The 12,377-nt window shown below is 38.8% G+C and overlaps 1 protein-coding gene across 2 annotated transcripts in view; it reads right to left on the bottom strand.

Moving 5' to 3' along the window:
* The window catches only part of LOC138322819 (uncharacterized), a 63,513-nt gene extending 55,824 nt beyond the window's left edge, over window positions 1-7,689 (bottom strand). Inside the window, exons 1-2 of one of the 2 annotated variants that reach the window (XM_069266943.1) lie at window positions 4,640-7,689; window positions 3,120-3,211 (exon numbers count right to left, since the gene is read on the bottom strand). In XM_069266943.1, coding sequence (XP_069123044.1) covers window positions 6,044-7,651 — 1,608 coding nt within the window. In that variant the 5' untranslated portion in view covers window positions 7,652-7,689 and the 3' untranslated portion in view covers window positions 3,120-3,211; window positions 4,640-6,043. The remainder of the gene's footprint in view (window positions 1-3,119; window positions 3,212-4,639) is intronic. The other variant, XM_069266944.1, reaches the window with a different exon arrangement.
* Between the last annotated feature and the right edge of the window lie 4,688 nt (window positions 7,690-12,377).

The raw sequence follows: 12,377 nt of genomic DNA, 5'->3' as shown, positions 1-12,377 counted from the left end.
CAAATTGGTTGTATTATCACGTTCAGCATCCATACACATTAGGAAAATAAAATCATAAACATTTATGATGACTTAAGCTTAAACAATAGACAAAATAGAAACTTGCTCAAAAACTTCAACATGGAAATATGACAAATTAACAGACTCAAAAAAACCTAAAGGGCCCCAAACTGGTTGTATTATCACGTTCAGCATCCATACAAATTAGGAAAATAAAATCATAAACATTTATGATGACTTAAGCTTAAACAATTGGCGAAACAGAAACTTGCTAAAAACTTTAACGTGAAATGGGACGCCAACGCCGACGCGACAACATTAGCTCCCCCTATTCTTCGAATAGGGGAGCTAAAAACTGGGCAGATAGCAGCCAGTCCATGGGGGCGGACATTAAAGTTGAAGGGTTCAATCAGACAGAAGCAAAGCATGGATACGGTACACCAAAGTCATTGGTGATGGGGACTCCTGTACATTTGCACGGATTAGGGAAGAAGTGTCGATATGGGGCAAAGAAAACTAGAGTGCTGCAATCTTGTTTGTTTGTTTGATTAATTAACGTCCTATTAACAGCTATGGTCATGTAAGGACGGCCTCCCATGTATGCGGTGTGTAGCGTGTATGTTATGCAAGGTGCGTGTTTTGGGAGACTGCGGTATATTCATGTTGTGTCTTCTTGTAAAGTGGAACTGTTTCCCTTTATAGTTCTATATCACTGAAGCATGTCGCCGAAGACACCAAGCAACACATCCCACCTGGTCACATTATACTGACAACGGGCGAACCAGTCGTCCCACTCCCTGTATGCTGACCGCTAAGTAGGAGCAGAAACTACCACTTTTATAGACTTTGGTGTGTCTCGGGCAGGGGACAGAACCCAGAGCCTCCCTCAGAGGGGCGAACGCTCAACTCAAGGCCAAAAGTGAGGCGGTGCCAAGGGAGGCATTAGGAAAGATAAAGTCAGTTGGGAAGAAAAGAAAAGATCCTAAATTAAGTCGCCTTTTACGATCATGCAATAGGGGCAGCAGGTACAATTCTAACGCCCTACCTGAAGGGCAGGTGCTGCAATCATGCGTGCAAATTTGTCAGATGAAAGTTTGTAGTGGATAATCAATCATATAAAGGTATAGACACCATCTAACCAAAGCAGCCAGAATCCCTATTGTAAGTGCCCTTCGTTGTGCAATTCGAATGCGAAGCCGGGAAGATAAAGAAAGTGGAAACAGGGAGCTGGCATCTCAGAAGCTATCAAGGGATATTCGCCAGTCCGTGCATCATGTGTGTGGAAACCATACCCATTGTGGTGATTTTTAAGGCAAAACTCGACCTCTCCTATTTTACCATTTACGACCAGGTAGATCAGTGCATAATTAAAGATGTCACTAACATACCAATACCTCTGGCAGAGAAGAGTAGTCGATTGATTGAGTGCCTCATCACCAACCTGGCAGAAAGTTGGATGCAAATCCGATCTAAATTTGACGGAGGCAAAGTATACAACCTATGTAATCGTGGTTCTTGGCATGGTCGTTGCTATGGTGGGGCACTAAGAATGAATCTTTGACCAAGCTATTGTTTGTTTGATTAATTAACGTCCTATTAACAGCCAGGTGATGTAATGACGGACTCCCATGTGTGCGATGTATAGCGTGTGTGTAGTGCACGGTGCGTGTTTCGGAAGACTGTGGTATGTTTGTGTTGTGTTTTCTTGTATAGTGGAACTCTTGCCCTTTTCATAGTGCTTTATCACTGAAGCATGCTGCCGAAGAGACCAAGCAACACACCCCATCCGGTCACATTATACTGGCAACGGCTGAAACTTCTGTTTGGAATTTAAGGAGGGCAAATTAACACTGCGAGAAACCCATGACTATTTCTATCAATGCCATGGATTGATGAACATTTGTGATAAGCCCTGGATTGATCTTGTAGTGCGAACATGCCAGCCATACCAAATGCACATTCAACGCATTTTTAGAAATATTAAGTTGTGGGAAAACAAAGTGTTGGCAAAGTTTGAAAGCTTTTACTACAAAGCTCTACTTGCAGATTTAGCTTCACCACGAGAAGGGAAAAGCGCAGGAATCAAAGAGCCTGGAATTTGGGTAAGATAGGTAAAGAATATAAACATTTGATAGGCTTATTAATATTTTATATTATATAATTGATATTTTGTATTATATAATCAGCTTATTCAGGATAAATAATTGAAATAGTGTAATACATGTTTCTGTGGTAAGTATCAAAGTTTTTGGATTGTAAAAGTTGCTTCTGATTTTGTACAGAATTGAGTTTTAAAACTGACACTTTTTGTCTTTTCAATTTGTTGAATCGGCAAAGAAAAATGTGACAGGAAGAAGCAGTCGAACAGCAACACATTCCAAAACAACCGCCGGAAAAATAATGTTCAACCGTCAACATACTACACATTAACTTTGCCGAGGTAAATTGAAATTAAATAACAAAATAATATAATAATATCAGTTTAACATGCCATTTAAGATGGTGGAGGAATGATAAAGCAGCTAAGACTGCTCTTCGCCTAGCACAAACAGATTTGAAACTACCATACACCGACATCAAACCTTCAATTCAGTCAGCCATCAAACACCATTGGCAACAAAGGTGGTCTACCGAAACAAACAATAAACTGTTTAAAATTCAACCTACACTTAATCCTAAACTGTCCAGTCGGAGAGGCCGCAGAGAGGAAGTTGTTCTCTCTCGGCTCCGAACTGGACACACATATTTTACACATTCCTATCTATTGAGAGGGGAGGATCCTCCCACATGCCATGCATGTGATTCTCCTCTCACAGTGGAACATATCTTAGTGCACTGTATTGATTTTAAGCACATACGAGATAAGTACTACGATGTCTCCGACATGTACACTTTGTTTCATGCCGTGAGACATAATCGTATTTTTAATTATCTCAAAGAAATCGGTATTTTAAACAAAATATGAACGTTTTCTCATCATATCATCGTATCAACTGAACATTTCATCGTTTCATCAACTTTGTGCATGAGTTTTCTCATGTGTTTTAGCCAAAACTATTTTATCCAATGCAAACCTTTTTTATCAAATAAACGTTTACAATCTGTGTTTTAGTCCTTACCTGCCTTTTCTTACCGTGATCTTTTATCCTGATATTAATGCATGACTTGTAGTTTGGCCCTAAATGACCTTAGTTGTCGATGGGCCGTAAAACTGAAACAAACAAACAAACAAAAGAAAATCAGAATACCTAGAAAAAACCATCAACCAGCGACCAGTACGTTGCAACTGCCCCACATATTAACCACTCGACCATCGCGGCCCCTTTAACTTATAGTTAAATATTGTTTAGATATAAACATATTAAACCAATTTAACAGTGATAGCAAGGCCTCCTAACATAATTGTTCTATGAAAATATATTATTAAATTTAATGTATGAAATGTTTCAGTGAAAACCGTGAAGTGACCAAAGCAACTCCTTGCCGTGATGCCACAGCTGGTAGTTCAGCAACTGCATCACAAAGGTGTCATCAAGTGAAAATATTGTTTTAAAAAACGAAACAAGAATAATAATTCATTATTTATTTCTTGTTACAAGAACATGTAATTTAGCAACGTTTCTATTACAATCAGTTCAAAAATATGTATCATAATAAGAATTGAAGTAGCAAGGCTATAACTAATCATTAGCTCATTAAAACTATAAAAGTATAAGTTGTCTAATTTGTATTTCATAGGTTATCAAGAGCCCGCACATCAAAGGTTACGTTTGTGCGAAGAACCATGAAAAATCAATGGATTATTGATGAAAATAAAGACCAACGCGAATGGTATAAGGGGACAGTTTTGAGTATGATGTCTGGTGTTGATGGTGTTTTTAATGCTGTATATAAAGTTCAGTATGAAGGAGAGGAGGACCCATACGAAGTAGATCACCTGCTAGATGATTACAGGTCTTCAGCATTAGTATTCATGAGTATTTAAAAGTGAGTAGAGAGTTATCTAAGGGTTTGTAGATTGGAACATAAATTCTGCATTCAATCAGACATTCCAATTTCATTATCCCAAATACTTATAAATTAAGTATAAAATTTGTAACGTGCTTGAGTCTAGTTAAATAGTATATTTACAGGTACAACCTCTGGTAGCGAGGTATCATTACGCCTTTGGTAGCAAGGCTATACATATTTAAGATCAACCACTCAGTGACAGAATTGACAAACTCAGTAAGTATCAAGTTTCATTATTTGCATTGTTATTTACATGGCCATATCAACAACCAGGAGATTACAAATTATAAACAGTACAATATCTAACAGTTATATTTGATAATAGCTACAGCAGAATAGATCTCAATAGTATAATCCAAAACTAATTCACTTACAACATATAAATACTATTTCCTTAATAGTAATATCTCACATCAGATTAATACTATTACTACCTGGAACTACCACAAGTCTACGACCTTGACAGTAGTGTTGCTAATGTAAATAAACCGAATAGACAATCTGTAAAACCTGTGGTCTATAAATAGCCTAACTATGACATCCAACTAAAATACATATATAATGGGATGATAGGGACTGAGTTGCGTAGACCCAGGTTATTGGTTTTGAGATCGAGAACACGACTTACCTCATCGACTGAAGGGGCGCAACTGACCCAACGGCATCAAATGCCCCCCGATTTCGCGTGCAGGTACTCCGTCACGCTGATTGGCTGGCCAAAATAACCAAACCGGAAATATGATTTCCAACCGTTGTCATGCGCAACACAAATAGTCGAAGCGGAAAAGACTGTCTGAAGTTTGCAATATTTACGATGCCTAAAACGGCAAATAACATCAATTAAAGACCGTTATGTAGGTAAAATCGACATCGCGTAGATAAGATATTATCTGCTAAAACACAGTTATCGTAAAACGTATTGTTACCGCAGTTAAATATGACAATATCACAAACATCATCCAGTCACATAACCGATGGGTACAACTGTAAACTTAAACATGTCATCGTAGATTATACATGAAATGATAACAGTATTAAAATCTATAGATATATGTACAATACACGTAATTCTAGTCACGCTACAAATGAAAGCATCACATTATAAAATTGTTCCTTTACGTAAAAAATACAAGCTCACTAAAATGCAATAAAAATTATATATTTCTGTTTCTATGTTATACATTTGCTACTACACAGCTTCCATACTTTTATAGAAAAAGTAGTTCTCTCATCATGGCTTCCGCGTGTTTTCAAATGTGCCGTATGTTTTCTCACTAACATTAGGCATTGTACCACCGATATTTTAAAGATGCTCCACCGCCGACCGACCATAAACGATAATCATCATTTGAACTGTAATTGGTGTTTAATCGTGTATATGTATATCTAATAAACACAAAAGATAATACGAAATGATTTATTTTGCTTATGGTGCATGCGCAATCAGTACTTCATTCCATATAGCATAAAGTGCCACGGAAATTTTTCGCGATGCAAACAATTATATCTGATATATTTATCTTGAAATGAAACGAGAAGCTCAAACTTTTCATTGATGGTAATGGTGTAAAGTAAGTTATTTTTGTAACCGAAGAAAAAACTAAATCGCCTGCTCCTGCATTTGATAGAGAAAAAATACCGTTTGTCAGCGATGGAGCATCTTTAAAAAAAGAAAATCCCCATCATGATTATCTATTTTTGCAGACTTTGCTGACTTCATATGATTTTTAAGAAATTGAACTGTTTTAAAGGCAAATATTTGTTGAATGAATTGTTAAATTACTCTTATTAATCTTCCTCATACAAAATAAGTACATTTTGGTATATTGGTTCACTTATTTATTGCCACAGCTCTGACAAAAAACTTTGATTTTTGACGGCCCTTTTTTTTACTAAAGCGGAACCTTAAATACAGTAATCATCGTTAATACAATATACGAAGTTGATAATAATATCACCAGGAATACTAACAATAAACTCTGGAACCAACACACATAAAATTGTAGGTAAATATACCTACTCGTCAATGTCCTCAGTCATTATAATACTTGAGGAGTTTGAAGCCCCAATCTCCTGTTGCCCACAACACATCATCCGTCTGCACACCTATTGTTTGATGTCCACTTTTGTTTGTGTGTAGTGTTTCTATGTACTTTCCTGATCCACTTATTAGTTCTATGGTGTTCGTTGACCGGTCAGCAATAACGAGATTACCTCTACTGTCATACACGACTCTATCAGGATCAAACTTGTCTGGTGTTATAAACCTCCTTAAGTAACTCCATCGAGTCTGTGGTATGTCTTCCCCTCGATAAATGACCAGGTCCTGAAGTGTTTGATTGTACACAATGACGTGACGTATGTAATTGTGTGGGTTAGCGTAGTCACCACTGATGTAGTTACTACTAATTACAGCTATGTTACCTGTAACACCACACTGTGTGATGGACTGTACAAACCCGATCCCTGAACTCTTCAAAATGGCTGTATGTAGCATCCGGCCGTCTGTTGTGTACATCACCACCTTGTAACCCTGCTCTCTACTCCCTGTACCCACTACAACCCGACCCTCTCTCGTCACACACAGACTATAGGGCCTATACTCGGTAGTGAATCTTGTGACTGGAGTAGATGATGTAGATACTTCACATACAATCTTCCCCTCCCTGCAACAGAACCACAGACGACCTGTGGTAGGGTCCAGACTGATGTCCCTAATGTTTTCTATGTGTTTATTCTTTTGTAGTACCTGGCCTTTGTAGGTGATGAGCTTTACGGAGCCATTTTTACAGTCACAAAGCCACGCATATCCATCAGAGGTAGGACAGACTGATGTGACGCCATCCGGGTATGAAAACTGGGACATGACTGTTGGATGAAGATTGTATCCGACTTCTGAAGTTTGACCAGCGGACTGTTTTGGTCTGACTACCGGACTAGATGATGACTCTGTTCGGTCGGTAGGAATGCTTATGTTGCCCATAGCCTGTTTAATGTGACTCTGCCTGTTCTTACTTGGAGTAAACCCTGCCAAGTCTATTGTAGGTGCGGGTGGGATGTCGGTATCCAGTTCCAGGATTTCTGATACCGAGTCGTACATCAGTATAGCTGTTCCTGTCTGGATAGTCTGTCTATACTCTGATGAGAGTTCCCTCAAGCGTTCCCTTCTACCCTTCATTTCTGAGATGTGTGTCTGAAAGCGGTCCGTAGCCGCCACCTCCATCATGTCACAAAGTGACAAATACTCCGCCGTTATTAGATCTAATTCTTCCTTACATTGGTTACTATGGTCCAGGATATCTTTGCGGAGTTTGTCATACAGAGGTTTACACGAAGTGATTTTTGTACGAGATGTAGTAATTTCATGGTTCAATTTTGGAATATTAACTTTGTCTGTTTCATTGATGAAATCCAAAATGATGTTTTGATTTTGATATTTCGTTTCAGATAATTCAACAAAACTGCCATTATGAGCCTTGTGAGTTGACAATGAACACGTCAAACATATCAGGACCTTACAATCCTGACAAAGGAGGAGGACGTCATTGTCTTTATGTATGTGACACTTGGTGTTACCTTTACCTCGGACTGGTAACTGCGCCCGTATTGTCGATGTTTTAGATGCCATGGATGTCAACATTAGGTTTGCGATAAGTACAAGATGAACATTGGATGGGGTAGATCCTTTGATGTATCTGGATAACAAAGGAAATAACATATTAAGGCTTTGCCAACGGACTAATCTAATGATATGTTCACGCTTTTGTTTGTTTGTTTGTTTGTTTGTTTGAGTTTTACGGCCCATCGACAACTATGGTCATTTAGGGCCAAACTACAAGTCAGGCATTAGTATCAGGATAAAAGATCGGGGTAAGAAAAGGCAAGTAAGGATTAAAACACAGATTGTAAACGTTCACACGTAGAAAATCCTTTCTTTGGTCACAGGTTTACGACGCGCATAAAAAACATAAACTGAAAGGTTGTTTACTTAGCCCTGTATCCCATTTCCAGAAAATGGGGTAATTAATTTTGAAATGCTCTGAACACCACAAAAATCATCCGATCTGAATATTTTTTAGCTTACATTGATGACAAATCCTTACAGGTCATTATGGTATATGATATCTGTGCTCATTTGGGAATCGTAACCTGGGATGTTTGTTTGTTTGTTTTATTAACGTCCTATTAACAGCTATGGTCATTTAAGGACGGCCTCCCCATGTATGCGGTGTGTTGCGTGTATGTTGTGCGAGGTGCTTTTTTTGGGAGACTGCGGTATGTTAGTGTTTGTGTCTTCTTGTATAGTGGAACTGTTGCCCTTTTTATAGTGCTATATCACTGAAGCATGCCGCCGAAGACACCAAGCAACAACACCCCACCCGGTCACATTATACTGACAACGGGCGAACCAGTCGTCCCCACTCCCTGTATGCTGAACGCCAAGCAGGAGCAGAAACTACCACTTTTATAGACTTTGGTGTGTCACGGCCAGGGGACAGAACCCAGAGCCTTCCTCACAGGGGCGAACGCTCAACTCAAGGCCAAAAGTGAGGCGGTGCCAAGGCAGGCATTAGGAAAGATAAAGTCAGTTAGGAAGAAGAGAAAAGATAAGATCCTAAATTTAGTCGCCTTTACGATCATGGCAATAGGGGCAGCAGGTAACAATTCTAACGCCCTAACACTCAGGGCCTTACCTGGGGATGTAGGGTGTACTTTAACGACGTAATGAATTTTTAACACAACACAGAAATCCTCGTAATTCAACTTATTCGATATGAAATAAATAATCGCCTATAAACCCCATCATATCATATACCATATGAGAGCAGTAAGGAATTTGTCATCAATGTAAATGTGAAGCTAACAAATAGTCAGATCGGTTGAGTCTTGTGGTGTTCAGAGTAATTTTAAAATAAAATAACCCCATTTTACTGGAAATGGGATACAGGGGGGCCTAATATACAAACCTTTCAAGTTTATAGTATTTTTATTTTGCGCGTCGTTAAACCAGTGCTTTGGTACATTTAAGTTGATATGAAATTTAGCCTAATATAACAAAGGAAATGATATATTAAAGCTGACGAAGCAGGTCAAAAGTATTTATTTAAAAAATAAGTATGCATGGTGTTTTAGGAATCAAGAGACATTCCCGTGTCGAGGACAGCCATTTTTGTTTTTCTGTCTCTCCGTATTCCAGGGGTGACGCACCTTCGCCGAACCATATATACACCGCGTGAATCGACACGTGCGTAGCAGTCTATACGTGTACATATCAACATACTAATTACGTAAACGAAGCCTTTAAAACCTGTAAAGCTGTTTCAGCAAGAAAACGATGTCAAGGAGTCCTCAATGATGAGTTATTTAGATGTTTCTCTAAAATAAAATTTTTCCTTATTCAGTGAATTAGAAATTCAAATAAAATGTATCGAACTCGATACACTCGACTGGCCACGTACACATGACCACCAGTCCCAAACGAGTGACTGATATATAAACTGCCGAGGACACACACGTGTACATGTGAAACATTGTGTACATTAGCTTGTATTCGACATATTTTGGGATCTAGCAGACAATATTACTGCAATGAAACCTTGTCAGGTGAATGCAGTGGTTATTTTTAGTTTTACAATATTATCTGCAATATCGGGGCATGTATATCTGAGACCAAGATATGTAAAAAATGACGCACGTGTGTCAAGTCTCGTGCTTTTTATAGGTGGTTGGCTAGTGGAAGGTAACTAAGCAGAACAAACGAAAATGGCTACCTTCGGAATCATTTGATACGACTTTCTTGGTACAGTTGAGAACTTAATCAAAAAGTGTGTATTCATCATAACGAACCGTACTGTTACGCATGAAAGGTAGTACAGTTTGTTAATTTTTACAGAACATGCGAAAAAAAAGGCAAATTTAAGGAAATTTAAGGTAGATATCAATTTTCAATGCACATATCTAATGTTTTTCTGAGCAGTGATAAGATTGTTTTTAGGAAAACAGTTTAAACAAGGTAAACAAGGACTCGATTTGTATGATTTTTGTCAAGTAAAATCCCGTCAAACAAACCGTACACGCTTTAGTAAAAAAAAGGGTATTATACGAAGGACAAGATGTAGGACAAAGAGACACAACACAAACATTCACACATGAGAGGCCGTCCCTTTTATTACGACATTAATGTAATAAACTCAACTCTGAACTATACATGTCTTCGTATAGTATAGAAGAAGGCAGGGCAGTGATTGAATCGTTTTTTCGTCAACCTCACTGAGTGGCGCCCGAGGACATTATTCTTGCTGTCAGAACGTCGTATCGTCTGATGATATTTCGAAAGAAATGGTAACGGGCGGTAGTTTCGTAGGATTTAGTCGATATAATCGCTGCGTGTGCCCAGATTTACTTTCATATCCACGACCAACCAAGAGGCGATATGCTATATAGAATTGAAATCCCTCCTTAAACCTATATCCTCCGCCCCCCCCACCACCCACCGGTCACATTCGTTGGACGTACGAAAAAATCGAAGTAGTTGTTCTCTCCCGTCGTCTCCAAATACGTGTTTCTATCTACGAATTTAACGTCCCAAGTGTAAATGCCAGTGTCATGTATGTATGTGGCATAGTGTATATAAGGTGGTGAGACAACAACCGACCTAATGTTCTGTACCTGGCAACTGCCCCCTTACGGGAATTCCGAACTCACGCACCAGAGGGTTGGAGGGGCTTGTGGTATATGGATTTCGAGACATCTTAACCACGTCGGCCATCAAACGTGACGCCTGGTCCACGTTAGACGACGTGGTGTCAGCATGTTTCTGTTAACAATCATTAACAGTAACCCGAGATTGTATTGTCCTCCAATGTATGTGATGTGAAGTGCGGTTATGACCCTGACTGTAATATGACGTTAATTCAAATCAAACAAACAAGTGTCTTCTTTTAAATGAGGAACTTTGCCCTTTTTATAGTGATATCTACACTCCAGCATGCCGTCGAAGACACTTTTGGCCCTGCATAAAACCGCTGCCCCTATTGCATGATCCTAAAGGCAGCTAAATTAAGGATCTTGTCTTATTTCTTCATTATTACTAACTCTCTTCTTCCTAATGTCTCCCTTGACACCGCACCTCTTATGGCCTTTGTTTCTCTGGTTACTGTTCCCAGTAGTTCAAAATAAAAGTGGTAGTTTCTTCCGTCTCCTCCTTAGCGGATCTAGCATTAAGTGTGATTCCCCGGGGTGACCCTGGTTTGCTCCGAGTCAGTATAATGTGACCGGGTGGGGAGTGTTGCTTTGATCTCCCAAAACACGCATCACGCACTCACACACGCTACACAACGCATACATCGGAGGTCGTCCTTACATTATACCATGTGTTGTTAACGGGACGTTTTAAATTTAATCAAACAAACAAACCGAAGATACCATACAACTAAAAAATCCCTAATAGAAAACATCCTACACTAGCCAGAGTTGGCCTGTGTGTTTGGGGGAAACCTCATGTTGGAGACCGTCGACAAAGGACAGTTGGTGTTAAGAGGTCGCAATGCTGTTAGTCAACACTTATTTGGTTATTTTTCATTTTCAAATAAAATGGAAACATTCTATTTTCGTATTTATTCAACTCATCATTAATTTTATCCGTCATAAATTCTTATGTAATAACAGATGCGTTATGAACAAACTCAAACGTCAACAACGTAAACCTGCACCAGGAGGTGAGTATGCTAAAAATGAATATGTATGATAAACATACCTGATATCGTGACTTATAACGTGTGTACATACACTATACATGTACATTCCAGATAGGCTCTGTAAATACCGTAATTGTTTAGTTTCAACGTCCTCTTAAATCGTAAAGTGAGTTTTTTTAACAAGTTTTTGATGCTGATTAAATAAATCCTTAACTAAGTCACTGTGACCTACAATGTGTCATCATCTGGTTGGTGGTTGATAAGGCTTTACCTCCTATTAACAGCTCGGGACATTAAATGACAGCCTCCCTTGTGCTGTGTGTGTGAACATTTTGGGAGGTTGTGGTATGTTGTGTTCTTATAATGTGCCCTGTAATGTGTTATGTACTGAAGCAAGCACGACCAAACATAATACCTCCCCCGGCCACATGATACTGACTCGTGTAAAAGTAAACTGTACGATTTTGAATTAAAAATAAATTGCTACAAACAACTGAAATATTTCTTTTTAAAACAGGTTGTTATTTTAAATGTAAACTTGTCCCACTCCAATACTATTGACCGACCCAGGTTATTACGCCTTGGAAGTAATTTAACAAAACTGTATTATTGTTGAAGACAATACAACACATCACATGTAGCCATTGCGTACCAAACTGATACGACCAT

Source organism: Argopecten irradians, chromosome 5 (genome assembly GCF_041381155.1).
Source record: "Argopecten irradians isolate NY chromosome 5, Ai_NY, whole genome shotgun sequence".
Taxonomy (NCBI): domain Eukaryota; kingdom Metazoa; phylum Mollusca; class Bivalvia; order Pectinida; family Pectinidae; genus Argopecten; species Argopecten irradians.
Note: the sequence above shows the minus strand (reverse complement) of the source record. Positions and strands in the feature narration are given on the sequence as shown.